This window comes from Gracilinanus agilis, chromosome 2 (genome assembly GCF_016433145.1).
Source record: "Gracilinanus agilis isolate LMUSP501 chromosome 2, AgileGrace, whole genome shotgun sequence".
Lineage (NCBI taxonomy): Eukaryota > Metazoa > Chordata > Mammalia > Didelphimorphia > Didelphidae > Gracilinanus > Gracilinanus agilis.
In genome coordinates, this window is record NC_058131.1 from 571698559 (window position 1) to 571721751 (window position 23193).

General features: G+C 38.4%; 1 protein-coding gene across 1 annotated transcript; it reads left to right on the top strand.

The window, feature by feature from the left end:
• Positions 1-935: 935 nt before the first annotated feature.
• On the top strand, positions 936-23153 carry LCTL (lactase like). The gene is made up of 10 exons (XM_044660113.1): positions 936-1053; positions 1714-1877; positions 3524-3611; positions 5668-5777; positions 9266-9394; positions 9849-9944; positions 11117-11171; positions 11271-11432; positions 22208-22482; positions 23001-23153. The coding sequence occupies exons 1-10, from the start codon at positions 936-938 to the stop codon at positions 23151-23153; spliced, it is 1350 nt and encodes a 449-aa protein (XP_044516048.1).
• Positions 23154-23193: the final 40 nt, after the last annotated feature.

A 23193-nucleotide genomic window follows, 5' to 3' on the forward strand; every position in this document is an offset into this window, starting at 1 on the left:
AGAGACAAGGACTAGGTAATTGAGGGTTAGGTGACTTGCCCAGGATCACACAGCTAGGAAGTGTCAGATTTTAACCCAGGTCCTCCCAATTCCAAGTCTGGAGCTGTATCTACCATGCTACCTTGTTGCCCCTAAACAGGAGACTTGGTACAGAAGACCTGTGTCTGAATTCTAATTTTGCTTTTTACTTAGTAACTGTGTGACCTTTGACATGTAACTTCAGCTTTCTGAGCCTGTTTCCTCATTTCTAAAATAAAGATAACAGCTGATCTAGCTCCTAGGCTTGCTATGAGGATCATATGAGAATCATATGAAATAATATATACAGGCTATTTCATGAACCAAGAATGAATGAATGAAAAGTATTTACTATGTACAAGAAACTAATACTAAGCTCTGAAGACACAAACGCAAGCCCAACAGTCCTTGATCTTAGGGAGCTTATGTTTTCAAAAGGAAGGCAAGGGGCAAATAGGTGGCACAGTGGGTAAAGCACCAGGTCTAGAGTTAGGAGGACCTAGATTCAAATCTGGCCTCAGATACCTTCTAGCTGTGTGACCTTAGGCAAGTCACATAACTCCATTTGCCTAGTCCTTGTCTTTCTGTCTTAGAATTGTTACTAAGACAGAAAGTAAAGGTTTAAAGAAAAAAATAATAAAGGAAGACAATATGTATGGGAAAACGATGGCCAAGGAGGAGTGTTTAGGACAGGAAGTTAGAGAGAAGAGTGACATGATAAATGCCAAATTATATCCTTGTTCTCTACATAAGTGTGAGCTATGATTATTGCTATCTCTCCATGTCTTCCCATAACTGTGAAGCCCCAAATTGGTTCTGGTCTCAGAGCTGACAGCAGACTTTCCAGATACAAAGTAGAACATGGGGCCTCTGTTGGGGTTTTTTTCAGGTGATGGAGAAGGCTGGCCAGTGACACCATGAAGACAACAGCCTTCTTTAGTCTCTGTTACAAGCTGCTGCTAGTTCCAGGGCTATGGGCACACAGAGAGTTCCCTTGGGATGATGCTTCCTTTTACTATGGGTCCTTTCCCCCTGGTAAGTCTCCTTGTCTCTTATATTTCTTTCATGCATGAAACTTGGTGGGGGCAGCTAGATGGTTCACTTGATTGAAAACTAGACCTAAAGACAAGAGGTCCTGGGTTCAAAATCTGGCCTCAGATATTTCCTAGGTGTGTGACCCTGGTCAAGTCATTTAGCTCCCATTGCCTGGCCCTTACCACTCTTACACCTTGGAACCAAATACAGTATGGATTCTAAAACAGAAGTTAAGGGTTAGAAAAAAGAAAAGAAAAGAAACTTGGGGGACCAGCACAGTGGTGTGTTGGAGTTAACTTTTACTAATTTAGGAAAGCCAATTATTAAATTATTCAGTGTGAGCTTTTTATACCTTGGAAATCAGCAAGTATGACAATTCAAGAACTGATTTATTGTTTTATTGATTGTCTAGACTTAAGAAAGTGATGGAAAAAATGTTAATAATGCAGATTCAATGGAGAGCTGGTTGTTAAACATTTAGTAGTTAACCTCTGGGATCAGTCATCTCCAGAAAGAAGTTGCCCACTCATCCCTGCTCACCCGAGCTAGGGCAAACTAATCAGAAGGTGATGGGTTATGTGGCCAGTGTGAGAAATTATCAGGGGTCTGACCCTATCATCTTTAGAGGATCTATTTCAGTTTAAAGGCCATTGTTTGTAGGCTTTTCATGGGGTGTTGGAAGTTCTGCTTACCAGACGGAGGGGGCCTGGGACCAAGATGGGAAAGGTCCAAGCATCTGGGACACCTTTACTCATCGGCAAAAGGGTAGGATTTTCATGAACCAGACTGCTGACTCATCTTGTGAAAGCTACTACAAAATCCAGGTGAGTTTGGAGTTTTGCTGACTCTTTTCCCCTCAAAGAGAAGAAAAAGACGTGAGGGGTAGGAAAAGCCAGCACAGGATTATAGAGAACCCGATTTTCAGTGAAATAACTTAGATTCAAATCCTGACTTTTCCACTTTCTAGCTGTGGAAACTTGGACAAATCACAATCTCTCTAGGCCTTGGTTTTCTCATCCAGGAAGACCTGGAATCATTTCCAACCCCTAACACATACTGGTTGTGTAATTTCCTCCCTCCAAACAAACTCACAAAAAAACCTAAATCTGTGAATGAAAAGGACCACTGGGAATTCAGAGGCCTGGGTTCTAGTCCTGATTTTGCCTCTCACTAGCTTAGGTGACTCACAACCTCTTAGGGTCTATTTCCTTTTCTCTATGGGGATGGGATTATATCTTAGGTTACTTCTTGCTCTGAGATTCCATGTTATGCACAATTTCTTTTTGAAGGTGAAGAAACTGTAGGGAGCAAGGCTAAGGCAACTGCAAAAGGCCACAAAAATTCATCAGTTGGAAGATTTGGAACCAAACCCTAAGATTTCTGAATCCTAGTCCTAACCTTTTCTACTCCCTAGCAGTGGTTCCCAAACTTTTTTGGCCTACCATCCCCTTTCCAGAAAAAATATTACTTAGCCCCCTAGAAATTACATTTTTTTTAAAATTTTAATAGCAATTAATAGGAAAGATAAATGTACCTGTGGCCATCACCGCTTTCCTAGATGGCTACAGCACCCACCAAGGGGCGGTAGCACCCACTTTGGGAATCACTGCCCTAAAAAATGGTTCTCTGGAGTTCTTGTTCTCTTTTCTTTTGTGCCTAAAAGGTAACTCTTGTAACAAGTGAAAGATGAAATGACTGAGGAAATAAAGTTTCCATCCTCTAAACATATTGATTTATTAAGCTATGCATGTCAATTGCCTAACAAATCTGGACCAGGCCCCTTCCTCAGCTTAGAGTTGGACCCCAAATACAGAGAGAAACAGATTTTCTATAAGTTAAAAACAATGCATCAAATAAGACCAATGAATTAAAAGGAAACAATATTAGGTGATCATTTTTTAATTAGATGAAAGAATACAGATTTTCCAAGTTGGGAGTGAGTGAGTGAATAGATACCATTTCCTGAATTCAGGAAAAGAGGTGTTGGACTCCTTCTTGGGTGTCTGTAAACAATCAAAGGAACATGGAAACAGTAACTGTTTGATCAGTATGGGACCAGTTTTCAGAAAAGACATCCGAGTTGCTTGAGATGTACAATTATGAGGAAACTCCTTGTGTTAATCTTAGGATCTGAGTTTCTGCTCAACAGACTCTAGGTCCTTGGTTAAGACTCTCTAAACACCAGGTGCTAGTGATTCAGTTTCCACAGCCACACCGGCCTAGGTTCAAATAATGCAATAAAGGTTTTCTCCCAATTCCTGCAACTGAATAAAGTTGGCTCACAAGATAGATAGAATTTGGACTAAGCTCACACTTGGGTAGAAAGGGAAGGGAGCCAGTTCCAGAATGGAGTCACAAGATGGTGTCAGAATGGTCCAGACAATTCCCACAATTAATCACCTGCTTTCCAAATCCTCTTAATGTCTTTATCACTCTCCCATCTTAGTAGCTTTTCTTTTATCTATTGCAGGATGATATCAAGTTACTGAAAGAGTTGAATGTTAGCCACTATCGACTTTCTATATCCTGGCCTCGGTTGATACCCACAGGGGTCAAAGGTAAGTGGGTCAGAACAATCCCCAAAGAAATCATGTCCTCATCATGCTACAGGCTCAGAAAAGACCAAAAAGTAAGAAAAGCAGATAGTCAAAATGCTTGTTTAATAGCCACCTTTATTTGTTTATTCAGATGCAATGAAAGAGAGTATCAGGGAATTGCTGTGCTTTGGCTGACTAGCAGTCCCAAAATTTTACTGGCCTCAGAGTAATGATTTCTTTTTTAAACCCTTACCTTCTGTCTTAGAATCAATACTGGGTATTGGTTCCAAGGCAGAAGAGTGGTAAGGGTAGGCAATGGGGGTTAAGCGACTTGCCCAGGGTCACAAAGCTAGGAAGTGTCTGAGTCAAATTTGAACCCAGGACCTCCCATCCCTGGGCCTGACTCTCAATTCACTGAGCCACCCAGCCACCCCAGAATAATGATTTCTAAGCCCCATATTCTACTGTGGTTTAGGCCATAGATAAATAGAACCTTTAATGAATATAATAAGACCTGGGGGCAGCCAGGTAACTCAGTAGATTGAGAGCCAGGCCCAGAGATGGCGAAGGTCCTAAATTCAAATCTGACTTCAGACACTTCCCAGCTGTGTGACCTGGGCAAGTCACTTCACCCCTATTGCCTAGTCCTTACCACTCTTCTGCCTTGGTATTAATTTTAAGATGGAAGGTAAGGGTTAATAATAATAATACCTAACAGCTCGCAGGTAACATAAGCATCATTTACAAGAAGTAAGAAATTGGGGGAAGAGCTATTTTCAGGAAGATCAGTCTGAGAATTCAGTTGTCCATTTCTGGAATAGAGTAGGGAGGCAGAGACCACCCACTTTGTGTGTCATCTGTAGCAACTGTTTAACAATTCATTCTGTCAAAGAAGATAATTCTCTGAGTTTTACAAGGCACAAGTCTACCAGAAAAAAATTTATTTAGTTCATTACTAACCTAACATCAAAGCATTTCTAGCTCAGAGAAAGAAGTCCAAACTAGCATAGTTCCTCCATGTCCACAGACATATTTGTCTACCCCAAGATGATTTGAGAAAAAACTTATGGGGAATTTTGAAAAAGGAAAAGATTATAATGTGTTAAAACAATTTTAAGTCCAATTCCCAAACAATAATAACTATTCTGTTCCTACCGTGGTCTTCTCCCTTCAGGGATTGAAAAGGGATTCCTCCCAGGGTTCCTATTTTTCCTTTCTGATTAGAGAGATGGGCCCTAAGCTCTAGGGGATAGAGAAAAGGAGATTGCCCTTAGATTAGCCGATAGCCCAATTACTTCTGGAGGGAAGGCAATTACCTTGATTAGTTTGCTTTGGGTTAAATGGCTGGTTTCCACCCATAATCTATTTCCCTAAGAAAAACTTTTTATCTTTAATCTAACCTGCCTTCCACAGGAAAGCCTGAAAAAGATTTTACAATAGAAAAGTATTACTTAATTTTTTTCAGATTTTTACTTGCTAGCTTAGAAAAACCTTTATTAAGAAAGGAGATTTTAAATAGAGATAGGAGAGTGAGTGAGGAAGATCTGAATTCCTGTTGGCCCTCTGAAAGGTTGCTCTCTGGCCAAGTCCCTTAAGCTCTTTTTTTTGTTGTTTAGTCCTTTCAATCATGTCCTGCTCTTCATGACCCCACAAGGAGTTTTCAAGGCAAAGATACTGGAGCAGTTTGCCATTTCCTTCCCCAAGTCATTTTACAGTTGAGGGCACTGAGGCAAGAAGGGTTAAGTGATTTGCCCAGGATCACACAGCTAGTAAGTGTTGGAGGCCAGCTTTGAGCTCAGGAAGATGAGTCGTCCCGATTTCTAGTGCTTTATACGCTGCACCACCAAAGCTGCCCTGTTTATAAGGATCTTACTGTATGAGAAGGGAAATAATGTGATATAAGGCTGAAAAAGTAGACAAGACCCAGAATGTGAAGCATTTTTAAAGTATTTTCTCCTAAAAGCAAGAGGGAGCCAGTAGAGATTTTTGAGCAGGGGATTGACACTCTCAGATCTTGTGCAGGAAGCTTTGGGTTCCAATCCCACCAATAACACACTTTCTTTTCTCTTTCTAACAGCAGACCATGTGAACAGCAAGGGGATCAAGTTCTACAGTGATTTCATTAACACTCTTTTGGAAAATGACATCACACCTATTGTGACCCTCTACCACTGGGATCTCCCACAGGTCCAGGGGACAATAGGGGAGGGGATGTAGAGTCAGGACAGAAATGGACAAGGAGGCAAGGGAAAAGTCTATTTTCCTCGTGATGGTGGTGGGTCAAAAGAGATCTTCGTACTCATATTTGGCCCAGGGATCTTAGAAGACAAGCAAATGAAAACTATGTGATTTGTACTTAAATACATGTTTATGGTTTATACCAAGGATGGTGAACTTTTTAGACACCGAGTGCCCAAACTGTACCTTCACAAGGCATGTGAGCCACCCCCTTACTCTAGACAGGGGAGGGAAGAAGCACTGCTATTGGACTGCTGGGCAGAGGGGTGGGTGATGGAAGAATTGTCCTCACACACATACACACATTTATACATATGTATATACATATTCTATGAGTGTGTATATACATACAAGGTGTCCCAAAAGTCTTAAGGATCTGTTATTATTTATTTTTATGTTATTAAAAGCTTAATATTGTACTAGATTTGGGAGATACCCTGCATATAAATATGTGTGGGGATGTTACATGTGCCAGTGACACATATCCACTGTGGGCCCCTGAGCAAATTCCCCAGCTTAGTCTCTAACACTACTAAGTTACAAAGAGTTGTCCATTTACATTTGGTAGAAGGAATTTCTATTTGAGTTCCCTACACGAGGGGGCACAGAGCAGCTAAGAGGCTCAGTGGGTTGAGAACCAGGCCTAGAGATGGGAATTCCTGGGTTCAGATATGACTTCAGTCACTTCTTAGCTGTGTGACCCTGGGCAAGTCACTTAGCTCCCATTGCCTAACCTTTACTGCTCTTCTGCCTTGGAACCAATACACAGTATTGATTCTAAGATGGAAGGTAAAGGTTTAAGAAAAAAAAAAAAAAAGGAATTCCCTACATGGATGAAATCATGGGTCCTGACTTAAAATAAACATATGTATATGTATATATACCTAGCTGTGTAGTTGAGAGGTAATGTTGGTTTAAATAGCTTTGGGAGTAAAGTCAACAAGTATTTTTTAAATACTTACTATGTGCTAGAGACTGTGCTAAGCTCTGGGGACACTAAGAAAGAGAAAAAACCCAGCCCCTTCCCTCAAGGAACTTATAATCTATTGAGGGAGATAACTTGCAAATAGCCCTGTAGATACAGGACATATACAGGAAAATGGTAAGTTAAAAGGGGTTGTTTTGTAGGAGTTTGTGTCTTTTTTCAAAGCACTTTTAAAAAAAAGTAGGCAGAAGAATGGACTTCTTTTTTTGTCTTAGCATATTATTTGACACTATCATGTTATTAAGTAGGTGTATGAGCTTAAAGGGCAGCCAAGTGGTGCAGAGGATCTAGAACTGCTCCTGGAGTCAGGAAGATTTGTCTACCTTAGTTCAAGTTGGCCTCAGACACTTACTAGCTTACTAGTGACTAGACTAGGCAAGCCACTAAACCCTGCGTGCCTCAGTTTCCTCACCTGCAAAATGAGATGAAGAAGAAAATGGCAAACTATTCTAGTATCTTTGCCAAGAAGACCCCACAAAGATTTGGGCAGGACTGAAAAACAGCATGCTGAGCTCTCTGAACCTGTCTCTTCCTTTATAAATTGACATCATAAACTACAATAGCCCAAAGGGACCTTTAGGAATGAACTCAGATGAATCTTTTCAAGATTGGAAGCCTTTTTGAAGGCTATTTTAAATATATGTATTTTTTCAATTATGAACCTTCCTAGCTATGTGACTCAAGGCAAGTCACTTAACCCCCATTGCCTACCCCTTACCACTCTTCTGCCATGGAACCAATACCCAGACTAGGACCAATCACAGAATGATTCTAAGGCAGAAGGTAAAGGTTAAAAAAAAAAAAAAAGGAACAAGCCTTTATTTTCTTTCTTTCCTCACATCTCCTCTTTGAAAAAAAGAAAGAAAAAGACTTGTAACAAATGTGAATAGTTAAATAAAATCACTTCCTACATTGGCTGTGCCCAAAAATGTCTATAAAGACTCTTTTAATGTAAAAAAATGTCAAGGACTTCTACATGACCTTGGCTAAAAAATTCATCTTCCTGTGACCATGCTGGTGAAGATCCTTTCTAAATTTAGCTAAGTTGGTCCTTGAACAACAGGCGCTGTTCTTGGAAATGGCTTTAAAATCTTTCCAGCTCAGCAGATACCATCATTGCTTGCATACTACTGGCTTATTAGCATTTGAGAAGAGTCACCTCTACAATGTGCAGACTCTTTAAAGTATGACTGAATTTTTTTTTTTTTTTAAACCCTTGTACTTCGGTGTATTGTCTCATAGGTGGAAGATTGGTAAGGGTGGGCAATGGGGGTCAAGTGACTTGCCCAGGGTCACACAGCTGGGAAGTGGCTGAGGCCGGGTTTGAACCTAGGACCTCCTGTCTCTAGGCCTGACTCTCACTCCACTGAGCTACCCAGCTGCCCCTATGACTGAAATTTTAATGGAGGCCTACCTAGTTTTTTATGGACATCATAAGCTCCAAATCTTTTCTCAACTCATTTCTCCCTCCTCTTATCCATCATGTGTCCTAACGTGTTTTTTTTTCAAGCCCTTACCTCCATCTTAGAATCAATACTAAGTATTAGTTCCAAGGCAGAAGGGCAGTGAAGGCTAGGCAACTGGGACTTGCCCAGTGTTCACACAACTAGGAAGTGTCTGAGGCCAGATTTGAACCCAGAAACTCTTATCTCTAGGCCTGACTTTCTAACCACTGAGCTGCCTACCTGCCCCCATTACCCCCTAATATGTTCTTTCTTTCTAGCTTGGTTCATCTACTAATATTTTTATTCTGCTGATATTTTTATACTACTCCTCCAGTTCCAGAGTACCTTTTTGCTCAGTATCTACACCAGTGATTCCCAAAGTGGGCACCACCGCCCCCTGGTGGGTGCTGCAGCAATCCAGGGGAGTGGTGATGGCCACAGATGCATTTGGGGGAGGTGAATAACTGTAAGGGGGCGGTGATAGTATGTGACAGGGGGTGCTAAGTAATATTTTTTCTGGAAAGGGAGTGACAGGCCAAAAAAGTTTGGGAACCACTGATCTAGACCTTTAACAAACCTCCATAAAACGCTTTCTGTATGCCTTAGAGTTTTTCTTGTTGTTGCTTATTTGTTTGGCTATAGGATGGGAAAGGCCATCCACTTTGGCCCAGTGGCTTGGGCTCTGGGGTCAGAAAGACCCAGTTTCAAACCTGGCCTCAGACACTTGTTAGCTGTATCACTCTGGGAGATTCATTTAACCTCTGTCTGCCTCAGTCTCCTCAATTGTAAAATGGAGAACATAACTGCACCTTCCTCCCAGGGTTGCTGTGAACATCAAATGAGATAAACAATTGGGAAATGCTTAGCACAGTACCTGGCACTTGGTGGGCCTAAATGAATGTTTTTCCCCTTCCTCTTCCCGTTCCCTTTATTTGCCAATTGGCTTCCAAACAACTTTCATGAAGGTATATTCAGAGATGTATTTCTCTCTGCTCCCACGCATCCAGATGCTTCAGGTCAAATTTGGAGGTTGGCAGAACATAAGCATGGTCTCCTACTTCAATGATTACGCAAATCTGTGCTTTGAAAAGTTTGGGGACCAGGTAAAGCATTGGATAACTTTCAGCGATCCTTGGGTGAGCTGAATTATCTTTCTTACTCTTAGTCTTTAATTACTTTTACTATTTTAATATATATTTAATATTATTTATATCAATGATTAACAAATAATTTTGATTAATATACCACAATAAAATAAAATAATTTATTCTATATTCCATTATTACAAAAATATTATATACTTATACAATATAAAAGTATATGATAAAATAATAATTTAACATTAATAAAAATAATAAAAGCTTACCAAATGTTAATATTTATATTATATATTATTTATAATTACTATTATTTTCCTTGCTTTTATTTTTTTCTGTTGTTATTGATTTTATTTGTTTTTTTTTTTACTCAATTTCCTCAAGGATTTCTCTGTCTCACCCCATAAGACAAGGAATGGAACCCTGATCTTTTTAATGCTGATTTTCACAGCTATTTTCCCATTGGTTCATGGCCCCCTCTTTATTCTTTTAGGCAGTTGCAAAGGAAGGCTATGAGACAGGAAGACATGCCCCTGGATTGAAACTCAGAGGTACTGGGGCATACGTAGCAGCACATCATATTATTAAGGTAAAAATAAAAGAATGGAGTCTTCACTGGTCTGTTGACTAAGGTGACTCTTCAAAGCTGAAGTGGGTTCAGAGGTCTCAATTCTCTATTTCTCTCTTGTCTCATACCTTGCCCTTATATATCACTGTAACATGTTAAATCATGATACACTTTTCTGATAAGTGGGGGGGCAGAAGCAGCTAGATGGCTCAGGAAACCCAGGACTAGAGATGGAAGGTCCTGGGTTCAGATTTGATCTTTGACACTTTCTAGCTGTGTGACCCTGGGCAAGTCACTTCACCCCCCATTGCCTAGCCCTCATCACGCTTCTGCTATGGAACCAATACACAGTGTTGATTATAAGACAGAGGGTAAAGATTTTAAAAAATAATAATGATATTAACTAATTAAACAAGTATTTATTGAGTTATTGCTACATACTCAGACTGTTGTTATTTATTTATTTCAGTCATATTTGACTCTTAATGACCCCATTTTGGGGTTTTTTTGGCAAGGAACATAGAATGGTTTGCTATTTTCTTCTCCAGTTCATTTGACAGATAGGGAAATTGAGAAAGCAAAGGTTAAGTGACTTGTCCCAGGTCACACAGCTAGTAAATGTCTGAGGTCAAATTTGAACTTAGGTCTCCCTCACTGCAGCTCTAGTATTCTATACCCCAAACCATCTAGCAGCCTACTAGAATGTAGCCTTGAACTAGAACTTGGTCTTGGATGATGGGATGCTCTAGATCTGTGTTGGTGAACCTATGGCACACATGCCAGAGGGAGCTGCTTGCCTCCCCCTCTCCATATGTCTGAAGACATTTCTCCCACGCTCCTCCCCTCTGCCCAGCAGCCCAGTGGGAGCACTTCCTCCCTCCCCTGTCTGGGGTGAGGGGGTGGCTCACATGCAGCATGAGGGTGCAGTTTGGGCACTCAGTCTCTAAAAGGATTGCCAGTACTGACCTAGATTAAAAACCATGGGGAGGATATTAAGGGTAAGGAAGTAGGAAGGGTTTGAAGGAAGAACAACATTCATTCAGCCATTTATTAAATGCCTATTATAAACAGAGCATTGTTCTTAGTGCTAGGGGACAGAAAATGTTACTTCAGACATGATCCTTGCCCTCAGGGTGCTTACAAACTAGCAAGAAGCATTGTAAGGATGAATAAACGTGTTCTTTTCCTTCTAGTCCCATGCAAAGGTCTGGCACTCCTACAACAAAACTTGGCGCAAAACCCAACAAGGTGAGCCCCAAGAGTTGAGAATCAGCAAATAGAATTGGAACAAACATGGATTCTGCTCGACTTCTGCGTGTTCCTTTATTTTTTTCCTGTCTCCCATAGGGCTGGTGGGGATTTCATTAACTTGCAACTGGGGGGAGCCTGTGGACATCACTAACCCAAAGGACATTGAGGCTGCTGAAAGATACATGCAGTTCTGTCTGGGCTGGTTTGCAAACCCCATTTATGCTGGAGACTACCCCCAAGCTATGAAGAACTACATTGGTGAGTGAGCTGGGCTCATCCTGTCCCAGCTGGTGGGTCAATGTAGTATAATAGAATGTTTGGCTAGAAATCAGGAAATCTGTGTTCTAGTCCCCACCACAGTCACTTGCTACTTTGAGCAAGTTAAAGAGCATCTAGGTGTCTCAGAGGATAGAAAGCTCCAGGCCTGGAGGTGGGAGGTCCTGGGTTCAAATATGGCCTCAGACACTTCCTAGCTGTGTGACCGTGCGCAAGTCTCTTAACCCCAGTTACCTAGCCTTTACTACTCTTCTTTTAGAACCAATACTCAAAATTGTTTTTAAGATAAAAGGTAAGGATTTTAAAACCCTATGAGTAAGTCACTTCCTTATTTTTTTAATTTTATATTTTCTCAATTACTCAATTTCTCAATATAAACAAAAATTCTAAATATTCTTTTTTTTTAATTTTGAGTTCCAAATTCTCTCTGTCCTCCATCCCTGAGAAGATATACAATTTGATATAGATTATACATTTGCAGGAATGCAAAAATTTCCATATTAGCCATGTTGCAAAAGAAAACATGGGCCAAAACCCCCAACAAATAATGAATAAAGTTAAAAAAAAAAAAAAAGGCATGCTTCAATCTGCATTCAGACTCCATTAATTCTTTCTCTGAAGGTAAATAGCATTTTCCTCAGAAGTCCTTTAAAATTATCTTAGATCATTGTATTGATTAAAATAGCTAAGTCATTCACAGTTGATCACTATCATTGCTCTTACTGTGTACAATGTTCTCCTGGTACTACTTATTTTACTTTACATCAGTTCATATAAGTCTTCCTAGGTTTTTCTGAAAACATCCTGCTTGTCATTTCTTAGAGCACAATAATATTCCATCAAAATGGCAAGTCCTTTCACTAGAGATGCTAGTCCTTCTCACCTTGCTCACCCTTTGCTCACCCACCTTTGATGTCCACCTTTCACCCAATTCTACCTGTGACTCCAAGAAGCTGTAGTATGCACAGCAACTCCACCCTGGTAAAACCATCTTGTCAGACAGGCTAAATAGGTTGAAGGTAGCCCTTCAGTTTTTCAGGTCTTCAGTTTCTTGCTCCAGCCCTCATAATCTTTTTTTTTTTTTTGAAATGTTTTTTAAGATACTTCTGATAACATAATTTGTGCACAAATAAATCACCATTTTTTACAATTGTCAGAAAGTACTGTGACATTTTACATAGCTAAATGGTTTGAGAAGACAAAAAAAAATTCTTCTCAAATATACATTGAGTATAGAACAAAGTCAAATTTATAAAAATAATAGTCAGTTGTACAAATATATTTATAGCCGTGCTCTTTGTGGTGGCAAAAATTTGGGAAATAAGGGGATGCCCTTCAATTGGGGAATGGCTGAACAAATTGTAGTATCTGTTGGTGATGAAATACTATTGTGCTCAAAGGAATAATGAAATGGAGGAATTCCATGTGAACTGGAACAACTTCCAGGAATCGATGCAGAGTAAAAGGAGCAGAACCAGGAGAACCTTATGCACAGAAGCACAATTTAATGTAATAGACCTTCTCTACTAGCAGCAATGCAATGATCCAGGACAATTCTGAGCGACTTATGAGAAAGAACACTAACCACATCCAGAGAAAGAACTGTGGGAGTAGAAACACAGAAGAAAAACAACTGCTTGATCACATGGGTCAATGGGGATATGATCTGGATATAGACTCTAAGTGATCATCTTAATGCAAATATTAATTATTAATAATATGGAAATAAGTCTTTTTTTTAAAAAAACCTTACCTTCCGTCTTGGAGTCAATACCGTGCATTGGCTCCAAGACAGAAGAGTGGTAAGGATAGGCAATGGGGGTCAAGTGACTTGCCCAGGGTCACACAGCTGGGAAGTGTCTGAGGTCAGATTTGAACCTAGGACCTCCTGTCTCTAGATCTGGCTCTCAATCCACTGAGGTACCCAGCTGCCCCCTGGAAATAAGTCTTGATCAATGACACATGTAAAACCCAGTGAAACTGCTCATTGGCTACAGGAGGGAAGTAGGAGGAGAGGAGGAAAAGAACATGAATCATGGAACCATGGAAAAATATTCTAAATTAATTAAGTAAAATTTTCCAAATCACAACAAAAGGAAAAAAATAGTCAGTGCCCAGTTGATTAGTGGTCAACGGATATAAACAGGTAGTTTTCAGAAGAAGAAATCAAAGCTATCTATAGTCATGTGCAAAAAAATTCTCTAAATCACTATTGATTAGATAAAGGCAAATTAAAACAGTTCTGAGGTACTCCTTCATGCCTATCAAAAATGACAAATGCTGAAGAGAATGAAGAGGAAATAGGCATACTAATAAACTATTAATGGAGTAGCAAACTTATCAAACCATTCCAGAGAATGATTTTGAAACAGGCCCAAAAGGCTATCAAATTGTGCATACCCTTTGACCCAACATTACCCAGACTACATCTGTATCTCAAAAAGATCAAAGAAAAAGGAAAAGGACTCAAATGTACAAAAATATTTATAGCAGCTCTCTTTTGTGGTGGCAAAGAACTAGAAACCAAGAGGATGCCTATTAATTGGAAAATGACTGAACAAGTTGCAGGATATGCTTATGATAGAGGACTTATTGTGTATGGGAAATGACTAAGGAGGTTGGTTTCGGAAAAAACATGGCAAGAATTATATGAACTGCTGCGAAATAAAGTGTGAACCAGGAGATCATTGTGCACGATAACAGCAGTGTTGTAACAATGGTCAGCTCAAAGACTTGGTACTTTGATCATTAGTACAGTGATCCAAGACAATTCCAAAGGATTCATAATGAAAAATGCTCTCTACCTCCAAAGAGAGAACTGATGAACTCTGAATGAAAATTGAAGTATAATGACCTCTTTCTTTATTTTCCTTGCTTTTAAAAAATATGGCTCATATGGGAAAATATTTTGCATCATTTCACATGTATAATTGATGCCATATTGCTTGCCTTCTCAATTTGTGTTGGAGGGGGTTGCAGGCAAGGCAAAAAAATTGGAACTCAAAAAATTTAAAAAGAAATCAACAAATAAATAACATTAAAAAATTGTATTTTTGTATATAACATACAATATATTTATATTTTGTATTCTTAAAATTTTCAACAAAAAGCTCCCGCCTTACTCCTAAGGGAAGACTCACTAATCATCATTACTCTTCCCTTCCCATAATCCTTACTGGATGATCTTATCTGCCCTTACCTCTATTTTTAGGTCTATTTTTACCATTCTTGGAAGAAAAAGCAGCTTTTTCTTTCTCAGAGAATCCAGTTCCCTCCCCTTCAGGAAGAGCCTAAAATTCGTTCTTTTTGTCTCCAAGTGAATGTGATGTTTCTTTAGCCCAGCCTTTTCTGTGCAATAATGTTACTCTGAAATTTAAGCCTGAGATAGCAATCTCTGTGTCTGGGAAGAAAAATAAGTGAAAATCCCTGCAAAATTCTCCTCCTCCATACTTGAAATCCTTAATGAAATCCTTGTCATTCAAACTGCTTGTGGGTGAATACAATTCATCTTTCCACCTGACTGACTCTTTAGTTCTTGACAGCCACTTTCAATTACTTTTTCCTTTTCTCACTAATCTCACTAATTTGTTTTACTTATTGCTTCTTCCTTAATTTACCTTACCTTACCAACTTCTTTTTTCTACTAAAGAGCTAGGAAAAAAACGCCCAAAAAAAGTTCCTTGGCACCTTCAGGTGGTCCATCGTCAGAAACTGACATGAAATGAAGTTAAAGAAAAGGCATTACCATCTGCTACACTGCAAGGACCATAGAACCTTTCTATTTGACTTGCAGTTGAAATGGTGTATCTCCCCTATTAGAATATGAGCTCCTTGAGAGCAGGGACTGTCTCCCCACGACTTAGCATAGTGTCTTGCAGGTAGTAAGTGCTAAAAAAAATGATCTTTTTCTCTTTCCTTTCTTCTTATTTCTTAAAGGAATATTTTATAATTGTATATGTACAAATATTAAGTGTACTTTATTTTTGTAAATTGATTTTTAGATAATTGCACCCATTTTATAGCTATTTTGGATAGGATCTCCCTTCCTATTATTTTTACCTCCTGGATTTTGTTATCACTATGTTGTTGAAATGCTTTTGGACTGTTACAGATTCATTTTGTAATCTGAAACTTTTCTGAAGCTATTAATTGTCTGGATTCTTTTCCTTGTTGATTCCCTAGAATTTGCTAAATGAATCACATCATCAGTAAATAGGGATAGTTTTGTCACCTCTTTGCTTACCTTTATGCCTTCAATCTCTTTTTCTTGTCTTTTTGCTAACACTAGCATTCTAGAAATGTGTCACATAATAGCAATCAGGAAAAGGGAAAGTCTTTGTTTAACTTTTATGTTTATCAAGAAACCTTCTGTTTCCATGTTGCAGAGAATTGCAACTTTTGGTTTTAGATACTTTTTAATAAGATTTTTTAAAAAAGATCTCTTTATGACTATCCTTGGTAGCTTTAGGCTCCTTCCCTCTCTCCTCCATCTATTGCTATAATCATGTGGATTTGAGTGATTTTCTTTTTAATGATTATTTTAATTTTTTCTCTAATGGTCATCTCCCTGGTCCAGTGTGATCACAGAAAAAGAATTTTTAGATAAATTGATATAATCTTTTTTGCCGAGATTTAACTGAAAATTTTTGAATCAATATTTATTAATGATATAGTTGTATACGTATACTACATATATGTATATATTATTTATATTTATTTATAATATATACTCCCCAATATCATTAATAATAAAATCAAGAAAGTGATAATAGATGTATGAATATGTGTGATATAATAGATATATATGTAAATATATATGTGTGTATGTTTGTGTGTAACTGTCTCTATATTTATCTTCCTCTGGTTTAGGTATAAGGACTACATTTGTCTTATTAAAAAAAGTTTGGTTGATTTTGATTTTCCTCTTTTTTCTTTTCAGTCAAATCAATTAAAGATTTATCAATTTTGTCAGTCTTTTCTTTCCCTTTTTAAAAATCCTTTACTTCTGCCTTAGTATTATTCTAAGACAGAAAGGCAGGGTTAAGTGACTCGTTCAGGGTCACACAAGTAAGACGTATCTGATGCCACATTTGAACCCTGGTCCTCTTGACTCCACACCTGGCACGCTATCTACTATGCTACCTGGCTGCTCTGTTATTGTTAGTCTTTTCAAAGAACTAGTTTTTAATATGTCATTTCTAATATATCATTTCCATGGTATTTTTGGTTTCTAATTTATCTGTATCTCTTCTTATCTTCAAATTTTCTCTTTTATGCTTCTGTTGAGTTTATTAGTTGGCCAGTGTTTAAAATTGCTTACTCAGTTAATCTCATTTTCTATTTTATTAAAGTGTTACTAAGGGATATAATTTAATTATTACTCTTTAATTTCTTTTGAAAAACTCTCCACCACGGATTCAATTTTTTTCTAGTATTATTGGAAAAGTGGTTTTTTGTTGTTGTTTGTTTTCTTACAGTATTTAGAGCTATAATACCTGACATTCATTTCTAATTTCTTTTGGGAGATTTGTCTTTTGACTCATCCTTAAATTTGTTGTTCCACGTTCCTTTGGGATTTCACAGGATCTAATATTTCATTGGACATTGGTTCATTTTCTTCTTGTAATGTTAAAAAAGTGTTTTGCAATCTCCTTGAGATTTTAGTACTTATCCTCTTTTCTAGTTTAGAGATTCTCGCTGTTGATCTATCTGCTTGTGCTCTGGATTTTGAGTTTTGAGAAATCTTCTGAGTTTTAGCCTTTTACTTTGTGTTTCCACATCATTCACTTTTGGTTCTTACCTCTTCACTGTATTCCCCAAGGCTGAATGAACAAGTTGTCACATCTTCTTTCCACTTTAGGAGGTTTAGATTTAACTCTCCTGATTCCAATCCTCAGTGGACCTGGACCTCGGGGGATCCAGGATTGGCCCTTACTATGTCCGTTTCCTTTTCTTCTGGTCCAGTGCAGTTACTCATGTTGGTCTTCTTTTCTAATTCTTTCCTTGGATTTCACCCTTTCCTTCTCTGGCTGGGGCAAATCAGCATCTCCTGGTTTTTTTTTAAAGGGTTGGAGGAGGGTCTTCCAGAGTCTCTGCACACTTGAGTTCCTTACCTAGGGACTGCTTTAGGCAGAAGGTGCCACCCTCTGCCCATTTTCACATGGATAGGCAGAAGCCGTGTCTGCTGCTTATTGCGAGATGGGGGATGAAGTATGTCAGCAAAGTCTTGGAAGAAGGAAATGATCCCTTTGTGGGATCTCAAGTCCATGGATCAGTTTGTGCTGATTTATGAGCAGGTCCCTGCCAGGAATATGAGGTTGTTTGGGGAGGGGTGCAGAGAATGCCTTAAGAAATGGTCTTCTCTAGTGTTAATAAGGATATTTTACCTTGTTGGCGTTTGTTTATTTTTGTTCTATGGATTCAGCTGTCATTGCTCTAGCAGTGGTTCCCAAACTTTTTTGGCCTACAGCCTCCTTTCCAGAAAAAATATTACTTAGAACCCTGGAAATTAATTTTAAAAAATTTTTAATAGCAATTAATAGGAAAGATAAATGCACCTGTGACCATCACCGCTCCCCCTGGATCGCTGCAGCACCCACCAGGGGTGGTAGCGCCCACTTTGGGAATCACTGCTAGATCTAACACAGGATCCTTTTTTTGGAGAAAGAGGAAGGTTGTGAGTTAGTGGGACTTTGGCAAGTATCAGTTCCATCATCATGTTAGCCAGGTGACCTAAAAGCCTAATTTTAAATCTTTCAAATCCAAATCTCCCATTCAGACTAGACTTGGTAAACTGGACTTACTTTTTTCCTTGTAGGATGTGAGGAAACATTTTGCTAAGCACAGTAGCGTTACCTTCAGAACTAAAAAACATTCTAAAATCTTGTTCACAAACTAAATGTAAGCAAACTCAAAGGTTTATTTATAAGTAATGGATCCTCTGAATAACATTGTCATCTAGGTGTTCTGCTTAAAAATAAAGATCATAAGCTCTCCATATATTCTCAGATTCTTGTTCGTGTCTTCCCATAAATTGTCTACAGGGGACCCACTCAAGGTTCTGGGCCTTCCTGTAGATCTGCATTACTTAGGAGATAGTATGTCACTGTGGAAAGAGCATTGGCTCTGGAGTTGGGAGACTTGAGACTTTACCAGCCTTCTGGTATTTACTACTGTGTTCCTTGAGCAAGTTATTCTTTGGGGCCTGTTTCTGCCATTGAAGCATACAGGCTATGAATTAGCTATCCCTCACATGCCCAGGCCATATCTTTTTCCTGACCTCTGATCTCTGAAGATATCCTTTGTGTGCTAATCCTTCATGATTTTTTTTGTGGCAAAAAACTGCTCCCTCTTCACGTCTACCATTTTGCTTCTTTGCCCTTTGGGTGATCTGGAAATTGAATTCTTTGAAGAGTTTGAAATTCCATGGACTGCAACCAGAAAGCATCATTGGAAAAATATTGATGTTAAACTTGTTTTAGAGATGAGCTTTGGCTCATTAAAATCACTGTGAAATTTCCCAGAAGCAATGTAGCCCACTCTTCTATTCGACTCAGGGCCAAGTTCATTATCCCTGCTGAGTGTTTGCCTAAGACATAGGGGTAGTGATGGATGGATCTTCAATCACACAGCATGTCATATTCTGGACAACAGAAGTCCCTTGTCTATTAAATTGACTCAATTTTTAGTGAGTACAAATCTCATTTAAGAGCCTCTGCAGTGTTCCCAGCCTTGATACAATCAGCACAATGACATCTGCAAAAAGGAAGACATCCTTGAACAGAGTATAACATAATAGATATTTTTTGAACATTTCAGGCAATCATGTTCCCAGAAAGATGTGGGAGGGTGCCGAAGAGTTTGCAAAAGACTATGTATTCCCTTCTCCTACCTTCTTCAAGGATACCCTCGATATGGTTCTGATAAAAATTTTGTAGAGATAAAAACAGACATATGGGTTGTTAGTTATTTTCTCAAATGCCTTTTTCCACTTGCAATAAGGGATATTTTTCCTCCAATGGAGAGAAATTATTTCAAATATCTTCAGGATAAAACAAGCCCCAAATACCTTTAAAAATTTACTTTGGGAGTATTTGTTCTTTTTGAGTGATCTTCCTCTTTTTTTTTTTTTTTCTCCCTTTCTGTAAAATAAGGGGATGTTAGTCAACAAGCATTCCTTGAGCTTTTACTATGGGTTAGGTATTATGGTAAGAGCTGGGGTTACAAGACCAAGATAGTCCCATCCTTAAGGACCTCACATTCTAATGGGGAAAACATGTAAATAAAGAGGTATATGCCGTAAAGAGCAGATGGAAGGTAATCTCAAAAGCAGCTGGATGGAAAGCCAGGTCTAGAGAAGGGGGTTCTTGGGTTCAAATCTGGATTCAGACCCTTCCTAGTTGTGTGACCGTGGGCAAGTCACTTAAAACCCATTGCCTAGCCCTTACCACTCTTCTGCCTTGGAATAAATACATAGTATCGATTCTAAGATGGAAGGTAAGGGTTAAAAAAAAAAAAAGCACAAATGTGGGTGTGGGTGCCGGAGAAGAGAACCCAGAAAAGACCTTCTATAAGGTTTAAATCTTGAAGTCAAGGAGAAGTTAAAAGGTGGAAGTGAGAATAGAGAAGACTTTAAATAGGGAAGACTGGTATATAACACTAGAACAGAAGAGCATTTCTTATGTGAAGAAATGCAAATAGACCAGGACTATTGTTTTGGAGAGTGTGTGGAATAAGGTAGGAGGCCAGCTTCTGAAGTTTAGCCAAGAAGGGAAGAAGAGATGATATAGTAGCTAGTCGAGATGCTTGGATCATGTGAGGGTTTCTTAAGGATGAGGAGACTTGTGCACGTTTGTAAGACAGCAGAGGAACCAATAAGAGGATGAAGGAAGTGTGGGTGATGGGAGGAATGTGGCAGATCCAAATGCAGTTGCTCTACTGTCACTGGAAATGGAGAACTTATGCATATCTTGAAATGTTTTCTATTTCTCATCTTTGTTGTGTACTGAAGTTCATACTGAAGTCCTTTCAGGATGACAGACTTGATTGGATCTCTTGTCAAGCTTTCACTGATTCCCATTAAGTAGCATTTCTCCTAAGTGGCCACCCTACACATTTTTTTTAAGGCGCTTTAAATTGAGTGTTAAAATTCAGTCCCACTTTTATATCAATATTATAAAACTTAGGCTCTAAGTCCAGAGTTCAGTCTAGTCAAAATAGTCAACATTTGGTTAAGGAATCATTCCTTTCTCCCTGAAGAAATGACCATGGTGTGGAAATTCTAGTTTGTGTGAAAGGTGATCCTAGCTGGATGATAGAGCTGTTCTTTTCTAATTCTTTCAAACTGTAAGATTTTGCAAGTGTTAACTCTTCTCAGCTGGGACTGTCCTTGACTGCTATCTTTTTTTCACTTGGCAAGAACAAGTTCTCATTGGCCGAGGAACAATTTGTGGTATCTTTATGTCTCCTCTTTGTGATTAAAAAAAATTTAATTAAAGGCTTTTTAAATGTTTAAATATTTTTCCTTAGTTACCTGACTTATTTTCTCTCCCTCCTGGAGCTGACAAGCAACTCCCCTGGGTTATATATGTGTTACCTTTTTGTGGTTTCTTTACATTGGCTAAACTTTAATCTGAATGGTGACAATCTATGTCCATAGCCTTTTTTTAGGAATCCAGCTCTCATTTTCCAGCATGCACAGCTAGTTTACATAGGTTAGGTTGAATTGTCTTAATTATACACAAATCTCTTTTATGTTATTTCATTTTGGCATTGACTTTGATCTTTGCCCTAAAGTCAATGATATGGATACAGAACTTACTCTACCGCTATTTATCAGAATAGAAACAAGGTCATCTTTTGGTTGAGATTACCAATCCTTGCTATGTGCCGTCCTTTCTCTCCTGAAGAAAGTATTTGGTGGCTTAGACATGATGTTTTTATACAGTGTATTGTCTCTAGCTCTTGTTTCTTTTTCCCAGGTTCCAACATTATTATTATTATTTTTTTTTTGCCAGCCCACCTCTGCATGAAAATCTTAAATGAAAGCATGTGTTCATTTAATTTCAAAGGTTTTGGAGGATTATTTTGTTTTGCTGATTTTTAAAAATTTAACCCCTTCCATCTTAGAATCAATACTTGTGTATTAGTTCCTAGGTGGAAGAGTGGTAAGGGCTAGGGGCAATGGGAGTGAAGTGACTTGCCCAGGGTCACATAGCTGGGAAGTGTCTGAGGTCACATTTGAACCTAGGACCTCCCATCTCTAGGCCTGGCTCTCAATCCACTGAGCCACCCAGATGTCCCCAAGAATTTCTTTACCTACCCATTGACAAATAAGCAAACATAAAATAAGAATTATTTTTCCATTATCTTTCTGGGAAATGTTTATTTTAAAGCCATTTAAAAATTATACTTGAAATTAAAAACAACTTTCTTTTAAGATGTATTTCACAATCCACTATTTAAAAAAAAAGGAACCAACAATCAGAAAATTCTTGCAATTTAATTCATCAATAGGTTCTCTTTTAGATGTATTGCTCAAAAAGCAATTTTTTCAAAATTAAAATTTCATTTGTGTAGTTTTAACATTTAAAAAGTGTTCTAAAAGACAAAAGTTGTTTTTTTTTATAGATTCTTAAATCCCAGGATTTAGATATCACCTTTTAAGTATTATCTATCATGTATTGTTAAAGCCAAAATGTTTGTGGAAAATTAGTTTTTGAAGATGCTTTTAAAAAAAAATTTCTTCCCAATGATAGGTAGAAAAAGTGCAGAACAAGGCCTGGGGATGTCAAGGTTACCAGTATTCTCAATCCAGGAAAAAAACGACATTAAAGGAACATTTGACTTCTTGGGACTTGGCCACTTCACAACTCGATATATCACAGAGAAGAATCATCCTTCCCGTCAAGGTCCCAGCTTTCAAAATGATCGTGATATAGCAGAATTAGTTGACCCAAACTGGCCAGATTTAGGCTCTAATTGGCCACATATGGTGCCATGGGGATTCAGAAGGTTCCTCAACTTTGTTCAGGTAATTATCATTAAGTGACTTTTAAAGGAAGTTGCTAAACAACCTCAATGAAAATTTCCTGTTATCTCTGTCATATTCTAACAAAAATAGACAAAAATAGACAAAAATTGATTGTGTTAAAGTGAAGGATGGTTAGGTGGCATAAAGCACCAGGCCTGGAGTAGGGAGGCGGGTTCAAATTGCCTGACACTTCCTAGCTCTGTGATCTTGGGCAAATCATTTAAACCCAAATACCTAGCCCTTGCCCTTCTTAGTTATTACTAAGGCAGAAAAAGTTAAAAAATGTTAGGGTGAAAAAAAGAATTCCCAGACATATAGCCTTTTTCCAAAACTTCTCCAAATGTAAAATATAACTTCTTGGAGGTCACATAGTAGTAAATAATTAGGATGTTTAAATAAGAGCACATGCTGCTTCTTCTCCCAACTCACAAGTCAGTATTTATCCTTTACACTTTTTCATTTGCTGCCCCCTTCTCCTTCCACAGGTGGTTCAAATATTCATTCACTTGTTTTTTCAGACCCAGTATGGTAATCCTCTCATATATGTGACAGAAAATGGTGTGTCTGAAAAGCTGAATCATATTCAACTCTGTGATGAGTGGAGAATACAGTACCTCAAAGAATACATTAATGAAATGCTAAAAGGTGAGAATTGGTCAGGAACATTTTAATTTTGAATTCAATAGATAAATATCATCTAGGTGTTTTGAC

Excerpts from the sequence above, each read along its gene's own strand:
- LCTL (XM_044660113.1), top strand. The coding sequence starts at position 936 with ATGAAGACAACAGCCTTCTTTAGTCTCTGTTACAAGCTGCTGCTAGTT. Across the intron at positions 3,612-5,667 it reads GATACCCACAGGGGTCAAAG|CAGACCATGTGAACAGCAAG; the intron begins GTAAGTGGGTCA and ends TCTTTCTAACAG. Across the intron at positions 9,395-9,848 it reads TAACTTTCAGCGATCCTTGG|GCAGTTGCAAAGGAAGGCTA; the intron begins GTGAGCTGAATT and ends TTATTCTTTTAG.